General features: G+C 48.1%; 4 protein-coding genes across 4 annotated transcripts; 3 read left to right on the top strand and 1 right to left on the bottom strand.

Moving 5' to 3' along the window:
* Positions 1 to 75: 75 nt before the first annotated feature.
* LY89DRAFT_682153 (uncharacterized protein) lies at positions 76 to 1,002 on the top strand. Its single transcript, XM_018214450.1, has 2 exons — positions 76 to 277; positions 335 to 1,002. Exons 1-2 carry the CDS (start codon positions 262 to 264, stop codon positions 796 to 798), a joined length of 480 nt encoding a protein of 159 aa, XP_018074771.1. The 5' UTR covers positions 76 to 261; the 3' UTR covers positions 799 to 1,002.
* On the bottom strand, positions 823 to 2,242 carry LY89DRAFT_639956 (uncharacterized protein). Its single transcript, XM_018211643.1, has 2 exons — positions 1,948 to 2,242; positions 823 to 1,886 (listed from the first exon to the last, which is right to left on the bottom strand). Exons 1-2 carry the CDS (start codon positions 1,993 to 1,995, stop codon positions 1,059 to 1,061), a joined length of 876 nt encoding a protein of 291 aa, XP_018074770.1. The 5' UTR covers positions 1,996 to 2,242; the 3' UTR covers positions 823 to 1,058.
* A 236-nt stretch (positions 2,243 to 2,478) lies between these two features.
* Positions 2,479 to 3,786, top strand: LY89DRAFT_578999 (putative S-adenosylmethionine synthase; the record flags this gene model as incomplete). Its single annotated transcript, XM_018208981.1, has 3 exons — positions 2,479 to 2,553; positions 2,615 to 3,280; positions 3,328 to 3,786. The coding sequence occupies 3 exons, from the start codon at positions 2,479 to 2,481 to the stop codon at positions 3,784 to 3,786; spliced, it is 1,200 nt and encodes a 399-aa protein (XP_018074769.1).
* Positions 3,787 to 9,599: 5,813 nt separating this feature from the next.
* LY89DRAFT_442835 (uncharacterized protein) lies at positions 9,600 to 12,938 on the top strand. The gene is made up of 4 exons (XM_018207558.1): positions 9,600 to 10,877; positions 10,952 to 11,954; positions 12,004 to 12,781; positions 12,839 to 12,938. Coding segments are annotated over exons 1-4 (2,781 nt in total). The 5' UTR covers positions 9,600 to 9,879; the 3' UTR covers positions 12,841 to 12,938.
* Positions 12,939 to 13,341: the final 403 nt, after the last annotated feature.

Raw genomic sequence — 13,341 nt, 5'->3', positions numbered from 1 at the left:
GATTCGAGTGCTTTCACGTGTAAAATGCGCTAACTCGGGCCAGCTCTATCGCGTCCACCACTGAATGCGGAGGAGCTGTTCTTTGTCAACAACATCATCATAATCCAAGCCAACAACAAGCTCGAAGATTCCGCAGACGAATCCGAGCAAAGCGCTACCTATTAGCCTTCGCATATTTCTTACCTCCAGCTCTGGAATTGCGCATACCAACCAGTACAAGCATCGGCGCGTCGCATCGCATACCTCATTCCAACCACCAATATGGATCTACTCCATGGTACATAAACCCTCCTATTACTATAGCGTATCCAAATATATACTAAGAAATACTCAGATCTCACCTTCGAGATGCTACGCTTCTACCACGCCTCAGAACCGTACACCAAACCGCTCACCAAGCTCCTTGTCACCATGAAGAACGAGACATACCCCCTCGTCCTGCCATACATGAACCGGCTCGCGGTCCTGGCCCAGGACTCGCCCGCTATAATCACAGTCGGCATCTTTCTGCTGATACTGTTGATAGCGCTGCAGATACTGGCTGTGATGAAGAGGGTGATGATGTTTTGGTTTAGGCTGGTTATGAGGTTGATATTCTGGGGGGTGGTGGCGTTGGTGATTAGTGTGGTGATGCAGAGGGGCGTGGGCAGGACGGTGGAGGATATTATGGGGTGGGGGGAGGAGTTGAGTACGGTGTGGTGGAGGGAGTATGAGAGGTGGGAGGGATATCAGAAACAGCAGCAGAGAGGTGTGCAACAACCGTTTGGCAGGGGAAATGCGGAGACTTCGTGGAGGTAATAGGCGGTGGTGAGGATGTGGAGTGATTCTTTGGGTATAGGTCTGGGATATTGCATTGGGTTGGGGCGTTTCTGCGTATAGGGTTGGGGGTTTTCATGGGAAAGGCGTTTAGAGGAAAGGCTTACAGGACATGAGATGGAAAAGAGGGTTTTCAGACCTCGTGGTATTATTATGGTATCATAATGGAATTAACGCCAACGCTATGCAAATCGTCCCTTGTTCCCAACTCCAAATTGTAGAGCTTTGCCGTTTCCTCAAAATTATTCGTCGCCGTATTCCATTTCCACCTCATCATTAGGTTCTCTTGGTTCTTGTGCTTCGTGAAATTGGATGGCATCATCGATATAGCTCAATATGCCACCCACGCTATCTTCGTCTTGTACATCCAACCTTAGGTAAGAGACCATGCTGAAGCTGTCGATTAGACCAGCAACAGCCTTGTTGAGCCTCTTAAAGCTTGCGCCTCTCATCAAGGTCGCTGTATCTGTAGTCGCTCCAGAACCATCATCCTCACCCTCTCCTGTATCATCGTCTAGTAGTGTAGTGTCTGGATCCAGAAATCTCTTCAGTTCTCTCTTTCCAATCTGCCCTTTGACCAGATCCATCTTCGATAATATGTTGACATGTGGAACCTCGAGCATGATCATAGCACTCATAGCACTCAATGTGCCAGCAAAGAATTTTGCTCTGTCCACAACAAATGTAGCCTCAAGTAGATATGCCGCACAAAGATTGATATCCAATGATCCAGTCTTTGTGAGATGCTTGACCAGCGCTGGTAAGATAGGAATATGTGTATAGAGTTCAATCTGGCCTGGCATATCGATTATAATAAGATATTCCTCCGTCAAAGGATCCAGAGCCTCGGAAATGAAGTCGAGATTATCGAGCAGAAACTCGAAGCAATATATCAAGCCTCCATTAGGGCCGAGTCCCATCTCTTCCATCACATCTTCGAGAGATATAAGGTCTTTAATATCGAGGTCAGGCTCGTGGACGAACTCTTCGGCGGCAGGATCGAGATTCACATAGAAGCAGGAACGGCGGTTGTTTCGAAGATGTGTTATGAGGGCCGAGCAGAACGTTGTCTGATATTTTTAGCATTGTCGATATTCGCAACGAAGAATCGCAAGCCAAAGAAAAACCTACTTTCCCTGCTCCGGCTGGGCCCATTACTAGACACCCGAATTTACTCATGTCGTCTTGTGCAGATGTAGAGTAACCTCGATTGCAGATCTGAACTGCAGTGTTGATGGCGGGGTAGTTTCAGCCTTTGCGTCGAGAATTTCGACGGAAGGCTGCAGGAATAATGACGGGATCCCTCAAGGCTGATGGCTTCGTGATATCCCACGTGTTGCTCAAATGCGAAAGGTTCGCTCCCATTCGTAGAAGTGTCGCTCTCGGGGAGGTAATAAGGCTCTAATGCAGTTGGCTGGGAAAAAATGATGAAAGCTTTGACAGAATGTACGGGCGGTGAGGGTTCGGCCATATAGTTTTTCAGCACGCAATTTTGCGGCACCGCGCAAACCCCACCAATTTTAAGGTCTCAAACCTCCGAGTCTTTTCATTCAAAAGCATCTTCCGCCCCCCGAAAATCACCGTCTCTTCTTCCTCATATTTCTTGCCATCTACACTCCCCATCTTCCATACCATCTCTCCTCACCCTCACACATCGCCACAATGTCCCACATCAATGGAAGCAACGGTACCAACGGCCACAAGGTCCATCACAATCAAGGAACCTTCCTCTTCACCGTAAGTCCCGAACATCCACTGTTGACATGGTGACTGGACTGTGCTGACGAGTAACCTTTAGTCTGAGTCCGTAGGAGAAGGCCACCCAGACAAGATCGCTGATCAAGTCTCTGATGCCGTTCTCGATGCTTGCTTAGCCGTCGACCCCCTCTCCAAGGTTGCTTGCGAGACTGCCACCAAGACTGGTATGGTCATGGTTTTTGGTGAAATTACTACCAAGCACAACATCGACTACCAGAAGGTTATTCGAAATGCCATCAAGGATATCGGATACGATGACTCTGCCAAGGGTTTCGACTACAAGACCTGCAACATCTTGGTGGCCATCGAGGAACAGTCCCCCGATATCGCTCAAGGTCTCCATTACGAGAAAGCACTCGAACAACTAGGTGCTGGTGATCAAGGTATCATGTTCGGTTATGCTACAGATGAAACTCCAGAGTTGTTCCCTTTGACTCTGCAATTGGCACACAAGCTTAACGCTGAGATGGCTGCTTCTCGACGCGACGGTTCCATCCCATGGCTCCGACCCGACACCAAGACTCAAGTCACTATTGAATACAAGCATGATAACGGTGCAGTCGTTCCTCTCAGAGTCCACACTGTAGTCGTATCTGCTCAACACGCTGAGTCAATCTCTACTGAGCAATTGCGAAAGGAAATTAAAGAGAAGATCATCAAGAAGGTCATCCCTGCCAAGTACTTGGACGATGAGACCATCTACCACGTGAGTCATTTATCCTACCCATGTCAGACGACATCTAATTTTTACAGATCCAACCCTCTGGACTCTTCATCATCGGTGGTCCCCAAGGTGATGCTGGTCTTACTGGCCGAAAGATCATCGTTGACACCTACGGTGGATGGGGTGCTCACGGTGGTGGAGCTTTCTCCGGAAAGGATTTCTCCAAGGTCGATCGATCTGCAGCCTATCTTGCCAGATGGATCGCAAAGTCATTGGTTAACGCCAAGCTCTGCAGACGTGCTCTCGTCCAGCTCTCATACGCCATCGGTGTTGCTGAGCCACTCTCCATCTTCGTTGACAGCTACGGCACCTCTAACCTCTCCTCTGACGAGCTCGTCGAAATTATCAACAAGAATTTTGATCTCCGACCTGGTGTGATTGTCAAGGAGCTTGACTTGGCCAAGCCAATCTACTTCCAGACTGCCAAGAACGGTCACTTCACCAACCAAAACTTTAGTTGGGAGAAGCCTAAGACACTCAAGTTCTAAATGAACTTCATTTCGTCTTCATTTGAGTGATAGACTCAACGTCTATTGCTATTTAGCTATTTTCTACTGGATCTTACGGCGAAATGATTGGACGAATGGGCATAGGTCTCAACGACCTGGACGGAGTTTTCTCGATTCAAGATTTCCCTTTGCATGCGTGGCGGTGTGCATCTGTTTTTTTGCTGAAGAAAAAGCTTTCTCTTCTCGTTTCGGTATGCGCAATCCTTTTCAGCAGCGTACAAGAAGATAAAAGTCTTTCAACATAGACCGTAGATTAAGGGCGGCATTCATGGCCTGTACGCGAAGCCTTCCGCGAGGCTTTTGTTTCGCAGTTAGAGAGCATCATAGCATTCGGCGTTTAGGAGAACTTCAACATCTTCTTACGGTCGGATCAAGTTTGGGGCGCGTGGCACTCGCGCCCATTTCAAGCATCATTTGAAGCTCTTGCATGGCTACGTGCTAAATGGGGAGTTTAGATAGAGCGTTGTGGTAATATAACTAGCCCGATGGTTGCTATCATTCGCTCGTATTTGTTTTTGATATAATGTGAAATGTTTTATGAATTGTAAAGCACGTTGGCCTCTGTCTTATATTTATGCGTTCCAAACATCCCCCTAGCCCAAGCAAGGAGGAATCTCAGTCGCGCCCAAGCACATCGTGCCAGGTATGTTACCAGTGGTCCAGAATAATTCCCCGTTGCTAAGCCCCACCTCCAACTTCATGTATCATTTCCCTAAAGCATTGTATATATCCCATGCGGCACCTCATCTTTGAAGAGGCAACGAGGATCTCAGCACCGCCAGCAGAGAATATGGGGGCAAACATCAACGTCGTTGCGTCCCCTTGTCATTCGCAGTCGGTGAAGAATAAATAGGCCAAGTCCGGCGACGAACAGATGGGAGCGTGTAATCGTAGTCTCTCCCGACTATCTTTGCTAATGTACAAGTGTCTATCCAATGTGCAGATAAAACATGGTGTATAGTCTCTTACTTCATTTCGTCTCAATTTACAGTTCGCCTAACTCCTCTGGTATGCAGCCTTCTTCGTCGAGGTAGGAAACTTGGTCTCGGTGTGTGACGGTGGCTCTAGTGAGTTATTCGTCGTGGTGAGAATGCTACTGGGACAGTGATTTCTGATGAGAGGCTGCAGAATAATGTGATATGCTGCCATCGGGAGCTGCGAATATTGTGACGTGCCTTCTTACTGAAGAGAAAGGGTCGAGAATTATGATTTCGTTTTCAGATTTGATTTCTTCAGAAAAACTGGTGATGCAAGTATGATTGCATCAATGTCTGGGGAAAGCTCCTCGTCGACTCCAAAGGAGGGAGGCTTGAGCAATAGCTCATACCACTTGTTCATCCCTAGTGCGATGCCCAGGACTTGGGAATTCAACTCCAATTTAGCTTCTGACAACTTGAGACCTATTCTACAGTCTTCGCTTCTTGTCTGGAATCAAAATCTTCCTCAACATTAGATCTTCCACAGCTATCAAGGATGCTAGGCTAGCAATCTCGCCCAAGTCCTGACCAAATTGAGCTTGGACAAGAAGTTTCTTAATCTCATTGGTAAAGACGTTACTTAGATCTGGATTAGACAAACGTTGATCACCGAAGATGAGGATATGACCGGTCAAGACAGTCATTTCGCTCACTCTTATCACCGAGCTGATCACAAGGTCGTTTTCTACAGTGGAATTGACAACGCCGTTAAATCGTCATAGTTCCCCAAGCGGAGTACCTTCGTTGCCAAAGCTCCCCAAGTGGTTCATCGAGAATGAGTAACTTTCTATCTACCTGGTCAATGATAAATACCCCCTCCACCGTTTCTGGGTTTCAAAGCTTTGGCTTTGGGATGTAGGGGTATTTCTGAGACAAATGGGTTGAAGCTTCCATTTGATGGGAACGGAAGTGAGGACTGAGTGAGGAGGTGTGGTGAGGAGGTACGGGACTGGTTTGGTTAGGTGATGATAGATAGTGAGTTTGAGTGTGGCGGAATAGGAGGAAAGAAAGCAGCTGGGTTATTATGCTGACGAGCTTGGAGTTGAGGATTGCTATGCGTTTCTTCTCTGGACCCAGAACGGCTGAGAGTGCGATTCTTTTGTAGACAGGAAGAAAAGGGATTGTCGGGATAAGAGAGAGGGGTTGAGGAGGGATAGATCTTTGTCTAGTGAATGGAGGTCTCGAAACAAGCAAGCAGGTAACTCGCAACATTGTCTTGGGACCGCGACGATTACCTGGAAAGGAAATGTGTTCATTGCTACGATACCCTTCTGTATCTCTTCCTGAATAAAAAGGGCATTGGGAGTAAGCACTCTCAGACATCTAAAAACGTAAAAAAAAAAAAGAACCTTTGCCTTGAAATCGAGACTCTTAATTCGTTTAACAGGAAGTTTCCTTTTCATTACCTAGAGATATTTTTTGATTCTTGCCATAGTTACAGAGAAAAGAATCGGCGGGCTTTTGGGAGTGAGAAGGCGGGTCCTGGCACGGTATAGGAATGGTCTGACTGGGACTCCTGTTGGGTTTCCAATTTTTGATAGCTAGAAAGAGAGAGAGATTTAAACAGCTGAAATGAAAAGCAAGAGTACAATACGTGAGATAGGTCGACAAATCGCAACACCGCTGGAATGACGATGTGCATGCATTATTGAACATCTGTCAACGGGATGGAGGGGCCGAGCCTCATAAGTGGATCTCCTCTCTGAGTTGACTATCTTTATTTCTCCAATTTGCGAGAATTGTGAAGCAAGCCCCACAGGAGCAACAATCTCTTAATACATAATCGTAAATCGTAGCAAGATTGTTGCACATCGCAAGCTTATGTGGGACTGTCTGTGGTCAAGGCGAGCGATGATGGTGGTTCGACTTTTGGTGGGTGGGACGTTTTCCATCGTGATAGTTGCAAGTCGGTTAGCCCCACTCGAGCGCTATGCATGCGTGCTATGTGGAACTTTTTTTTTTTTGGACGTCGAACTTGGGTGTTTGTTGGTCGCTTGAATAAGGGAAGAAAGAGTGATTAATGTAATGGGAATTTTGGAAGGAGATTTGAAAGAGGATGAGAAGTGGTACTGTATTCGCTTGTTGTGTGTGGGTTTGAGTTCTAAGCTTTGACTTGTGAGCAGATTCCCCGAAATATGAAAACTAAGTCCACAGACGGACCGGGGAATTTCTTGAAGTTGAGGTGGGATGAAAATTCTGATAGAATTGATCTCTGTTCAATTAAATTCGGCTTGAAGTCTCGGATCGCGAACACGACACCTTTCTAGATGAAAGAGCTACTGCATACCCGAAACGCATATCTAATACCCAAGAAACTCAAACTCATCGAAGCTTTTCGCCAAGAAAACCCAAACTCAGAATAAAAGCCAAGTTAACTTCCTCACACTCGGCAAGTAGACTTTAGACTTGAAACCAATTGTGAACTATATCTTGTAACAGCTTGCAAGGGAGGAAAGTATATCCCCACTCTCTGCGACGTGCAACAGGATGTTTGTAGAGAGGGGTGGAGGGTAGGGATGAAGGGTGTGTTGATGCTGTGGTATCTTTTGCCGTTGGAGTATAGAGGGATGAAGTGTGGAGACTCTTCTCGGGAGAGAGAGTAGCGGAGAGTTTTTGTTTGGATAGGTGATTCTTGTTGTTGCTCGAGGTTATTGTTGAGATCTAGTAGTGTTGTCAATGGTTTTGCGCAGAGATAGAGGAAGATGGACTTCCTGACTTCAAAGTGGAAGAGCTGATGGGAGAAGAAGATCTTTCAGGCGAAGGAACGAAGGAAAAATAGAGGGACAGAAAGGAAAGAAACTTGGATCTTACACTGGACTTACTGTTCGGTAGGAGACGAGAAAGAGGAAAATTAAAGAGAATGGAATTCGGAAAGCACTTGCTCTCCAAAGACGATGCTGCGATGATAGACTTGAGTATCGAAGTTGGATCTGCCCGAAGGAGAGCAAACGCAGAGGAAGGACATCCGATGCTCGCCAAACTCGGCTCCTAGAAAAGGGGAAGAGACGACGACCGCCACATCACAATCTCCCTCCTACACTTCTCTCTAACCCCACAAGGCAATACAGTCCTCCAAAAAGCAAGACATCTAATCTCGATCTCTATCTCCTCAGCCTAAGTCGGGATCGAGAAGCTAGTCAGCACAGCCACTTAGCTCTATACGCCATTCTTCCCGTCTTTTCATCCAAGATTAGCTTTTGTAGCTCGATCGAAGCTATTCGACGACACTTGCGCTACGGATCTGGGAAGAAATCGAATTCTCCGGTGCTGGGAACTGCCGAGTGATAGAAAGATGGCAGAAGTGTGCTGCTCGGTGGTATTTGATGCTCATTTCGGCTTTATGTTCCTTCATAACAATCTCACTGAGAATCCTGTACATTAGAATCTAGGGCGAGTCTGGATCTTTGAAAGGCGGATGATCAGAAAGGAAGCTTGGATCCTGATCGACGATAGTGTGGGGTTCGTATACGGAGATCGCATCGGCGAACGATTGGACTGTGAGCCTTGCGACGTGCATCGGAGAGTTCGTTCTATCTATCCCTCTCTCGTTTAGAAGCCCTTGTTATAGGAGAGAGATAAGGTCAGGTTAGATGAGGTTAGTCGAGATAGCTAGGAAATTAAGAGACGGAGATCGGGAATGGGCCGGTGCTGGTTTTGGTAACGAGGCGGAGATGGCTGCTTGTTAGGGATGTGGGTCGGGGGCTGGCTAGGAGGAGAGAGTTTGATGTGCGAAAATGTCTGCTGAGGAATGAGTCCATTTTTGTCTTTGTTTGCAGATGTGAGTATGAGACTGAGACTTGGTAGGTATGGTTCGAATAAGATTTCTGATCTCATTGTTCGTCACAAGATACAAGTTTCTCCTTGAGAATTGTGGCGAATTCCATCGTGGTTGGAAGAGATGTGAAATTGGTATGAGTGGTGGAATACCCTTTTCAAGCTGGACCCGCTCGGCGTATCCGTGCGTCTTCTTGTTCCTGAAGCTTGACTTCTTTCGGCATAGTGTTCGACCCGTTGCCGAACACGCAATTATCGTTGGCGCTCTGGAGAAATTTTCATTTGGAATGTCTGGCCAGAAAGAGAGTCTCCACTGACTCAAAAAGCAATCAAATTTTGACCAAAATAGACGATTGCTTGAATCTGGATGATTTAAACGGGATATTAACGTGGATCAGAGGTCTCATTTTTGCTTGTTTATGCACGACGATGCGATGCAGAGGAGCCGTTGAAGGTCTCACAGAAGGTTGTGTACGCCACGGTGACATACAGAGGTACATGGGAATTGTGTACTGGAAATATTGAGCGGAATGCATTTTTGCTTCTTGATGGAACACGGCTGCTGCTGGCAGCTGCATGCAGAGCAGCGGTGTGAAAGTTTGGTACCGCCGTTGCGCAGGAACAGAAACGGAAACAGAAACAAATCCAGGGTTTGGTGCAGCGCAGAGGAGACTTGTCCGTGCTTGTAACGTTGAATCGACCGACTGCTGGTGTGGACGTGGATCTTTTTTTTTTTTGGATTCAGGGGTAAAATCAAACATTACCGAGCTTGAGATCAATACCACGCAACGCAACGCATCGCATTGATGGGTAAGAATGCCTCATCAAATATTTCTGGAAGGCATGGTGGAATGTTCGCGGATGATTGGCACGGTGCGATATGTTGCTGCAAATTCAGCCAGAGTCAGCTGGAGGTTGCGCATGGAGTTCTTGTGTAATGATGGATCAGTATCTGGCGATCTGGGGTAGAGGTACGAGAGCCGCGTGGCGTTCTCATTGGGCGGGTAGAAAGCAGCCATGAAGATACGGTGGGAAGCGTCATTGGCTGGTAGATTTGTGTTCCTTGCGCTGCATTTCTCGTCAGCAACGCCATGTCTTGGATTGCTTGAGTAACTGGCGCTGGCGCTGACTTTCCAACTGGCGCCCACTAGCATTATTTTGGTTCTGGCCAGCCAGCGCAAAAACCAATTCGCCAATGCCCTGAATTATCTGTCCCTGTTCCCTGCCCTGGTCCCTGAACCATGCCCCAAATGCTCGCCAATGTCTCTCTGCATGCCCCACCCCAAAGGCTATTATCCACTACAGGCCTCCCTCATTGGTGATGTTCCTGCATCTACGCACCACGGTCCCCATTCTCCGCTGTGGGTGTGCCTGGTCCCTCGTCTCCACTAGACCCAAAGCGCGTCAGAACCTTGATCACCGCCGTCCATCAGAATCACCTTCCCCTGGACGTCCCTGTCTCCATCGAAGCCGTCAAACCCTTCGGGCCCACCGCCGTCGAACCCATACCCATTTCGCGCCTCGACGTCTGCGAAACCCACTCCCACCTCTGCTGTCCCCCATTGGCATCTCGTCCGTCTTCCATGCCAGCGCGTGTCCCGTTCGCGGCTTCTCGACCCACCCCCAGCGCGAACTCACAGCCGCCCATTCCTCTTCCAGATCCACTTCGCCGCCCTCGACTCGCAAGATTGAGGAAGGCGTGAGTGAGCCAACGACTTCAAGGGGTCGCACCGGCACTAGAATTGCTCTCATCTTTGGGAATTCCCATTGTGACCCTCTCACCCAAACACTTTCCTCAGACTTGCCCGTATCCAGCATTATCTCGAATTGCTCGCCCACCTGCCAATGTCTTGTCTGCCTCCCGGCAAAACAGATAATCATGGCGGCCGTTGCACGTTCTCGTTCTCGTTCTCGAGGAAACATCAACCCCTCCGTCCCGATATCTGACACTCCTTATGCTTCAGACCCATCTGAACTTCTGCTGTCTTCGATTCATCCACCCGGTCAGCCGCTGCCCGACCACGCGAACGAGCATACCAGAACTCGTCTCCCGTCCATATCACTTCGAACCCGAGCAGAAACAATCTCGTCGGTATCTTCGACCTCGTCGTCGCCGGTCCGAAGGAAACCTCTACCAGCAACGGCCTCTCCTCTGGCTACGCGGTTCTCTTCTGGTGAACACCTCACGGGTAGGTTAAAACTGCCGGACCAGCCGTTCGTGAGGCCATACTCAGTCGACAGCCCTACCCTTCACGAATTCCCTCCAACGTCAAGCGTTCCTTACAACCCTGCCGTTGACACAGAACAAAGTTTGTGGAGGTACACATTGATTCTTCTATCACTCCCCATGAAACAATACCGTTTCAATGACATGTGCTAATATATGAGAACAGACCTGACGTCCATCAAGACGCATTGACGTCCGAATTCTTCTCTGACCCGGTGTCACCTCATCGCGCGACATTTTCGCAACAAACTGCTTCCCATCCCAGCAGTCCCAACCTTATCGTCCCATTGCAAACACGCTCGACGGCTACCCCTCTGTCAAAGCATGCGAGACTGACCAGCGAATCAACACTCACTACTGCGTCAGAATCAATCACTCCATGGTTTAGCGATACCAGTTCCACCACTTACTCAAATTCGACTATGTCCATATTTTCTCCCAAACCTACACCACCACACAACCTCAACGGCCCTCATGTTGCATCACGAAGCTACTCTAACGAATCCAACGACTCTAATACAACAATACAAAAATCACAACCGAAGTCACCAGGCGCTTCGAAACTTGGATCCTTCTTTGGCTGGGGAGGAAACTCACCGACATCATCCACCACAACATTTTCTGAGAAATCTTTCTCGCCGATACCCTCACCTGGACCTAGTGAAAACACACTTATTTCCGCCGATGCCTCCAGAACTGCATCCAGCAAAAATATACCTTCAGCCATCGATGTGCCAAAGGCCAATGCGGAAGCAGGTAGTTATTTTGGAAGCGCATACCTCCAGTTACCATTGGCGACACCGACGACACCAGTACAAGTCGAAGAGATGGAGAAAGAGCTGAAAGACATCAGCTCTGAGCTGGCCTCGTCTATTCGGCGAGAAATGGATCTTGAAGATCTTGTAGAACGGTTACAAGCAGAAGCGCAAAACCCTCCGTCCAGTGCTGGCAAGCGAACCAGCGATTACTTTTCGGACTCAGGGACGAGCTCTGTCAAATATGGAGGCGAGCCAGACTCTAGGCAAGATGAATTGGATCGTGCAATTAGAAAGACTGAACAAGAGAAAGCTCAGATCAGACTAGAACTCACCGGAAAAGTCCAAGATGAACGGACGAGACGGAAACATCTCGAAGCACAAATCCGCAATTTGGAAGAGAAGGCTTCTCAGGTTAGTCGAACGATGATCATTTTTTTACAGTACTGACATATATGCACAGGTTGACTTGGCATCGATTAATTCTATGGATGCAAATGGACGAGTAAGAGATCTTGAAGCTACTTGTGAAGACCTCCGACGCCGACTTGCAGAGGAGAAGCAAGTCAAAGACAATTTTGAAGATCTTTTGACGGCTCTCAAGAGTGAACTGCTAACTTCTCACAACGAAAGAGACAATCTCAGAGATGAAATTGTGCCGCAATTACGAGCTCGAGTGGAGGGACTCGAAGCTCAGGCGGCCGAACATGAACAGCTTGCATACGAGCAATCGAAGATGCAACAGGAGCTACAGACGCTCAAAAACGAGAATCAAACCTTGATCAATGCTCAAAGATTACAGATGGAGATGCAGCGGCAGATGAAGAAGTTTAATACTATTGTCGAGGAAAGCGCCGCACCAACGCCAACCAGGTCATCTATTGGCCTGATGAGGTCTAATTCAGTTGCGCAAAGTAATGTGTCTAGAGCAAAATCAGGGTCACTGTCTCGATCAGCATCAGTGAAGACTGCAGAATCTCGAGATGCGCTAGCCGAAAGAGTGAAGGACGTAGAGGCTCAACGTGATGCACTCCATCGTGCTTTGAAGAGTTTGCTGGAACGCCAAGAATACCAGAACAGAGAGAATCAGAAACGGATTCGCCAGCTGGAGATGGAAAGAGACCGAGCACTCACCAATTCGCCCAAACGATTAAGCTACGACAAAGAAGTTGCGAATCTGAGAGACGAGATCAACACTCTTCGCCGCCGTGCAGATGAAGCGATCGAGCAGAAGTGGCAATGTGAGAAAGGACTCAGCGGGTTGAAGATGGATCTCGACCGTGCTGAGCAAGAAATAGGATCTCTAAGAAACCTCTTACAGGAGAACGATATCCTGATACCTACAGGACCTCGTGAACGCACTCCGTCAGGTACTTTCTCTTCAGAGTCACTTGAACGGGCCTATCGGGACCTTCAAAAGGCATATGCCGAATCTTTGGAACGGGTCAAGAATCTGGAAATCACCAGCTCCAAAGATGCGGAGACCGAGCAGGCAATGAAGGAGCTCGAACAGAGTCTGGCAAATGCCATGTCAGAGCGTGATTTCGCTCAAAAGGAGGCTGACTCACTACGCGAGCAATCGCAGTCCTTGCGGAATTCGGAGAAAGCCCATGTGAACGAGGAGACAGTGCTCGCGGATGAGCTACGAGATTCCGCCAAACGAGTTGAAGAACTAGCTACGCAAGTCCGACAGCAGCTTGCCTCAAATGCCACTCTGAGACAACGACTTTCTGAGACCATTGAACGTGGTGAGAAGGAGCAAAAGACGAACGCTCAGAAGATCATGTTCATGCAGAGCAGA

This window comes from Mollisia scopiformis (assembly GCF_001500285.1).
Source record: "Mollisia scopiformis unplaced genomic scaffold LY89scaffold_6, whole genome shotgun sequence".
Classification (NCBI taxonomy): Eukaryota; Fungi; Ascomycota; class Leotiomycetes; order Helotiales; family Mollisiaceae; genus Mollisia; species Mollisia scopiformis.
The sequence above is the reverse complement of the archived record's forward strand: the minus strand, read 5'-3'. Positions and strand labels throughout refer to the sequence as shown.

Coding starts and splice junctions, on each gene's coding strand:
- LY89DRAFT_442835 (XM_018207558.1), top strand. CDS start 9,880: ATGTTCCTGCATCTACGCACCACGGTCCCCATTCTCCGCTGTGGGTGT. Junction 10,878..10,951: donor ACAGAACAAAGTTTGTGGAG/GTACACATTGAT, acceptor ATATGAGAACAG/ACCTGACGTCCATCAAGACG. Junction 11,955..12,003: donor TGGAAGAGAAGGCTTCTCAG/GTTAGTCGAACG, acceptor ATATATGCACAG/GTTGACTTGGCATCGATTAA.
- LY89DRAFT_639956 (XM_018211643.1), bottom strand. CDS start 1,995: ATGAGTAAATTCGGGTGTCTAGTAATGGGCCCAGCCGGAGCAGGGAAA. Junction 1,887..1,947: donor GCCCAGCCGGAGCAGGGAAA/GTAGGTTTTTCT, acceptor TAAAAATATCAG/ACAACGTTCTGCTCGGCCCT.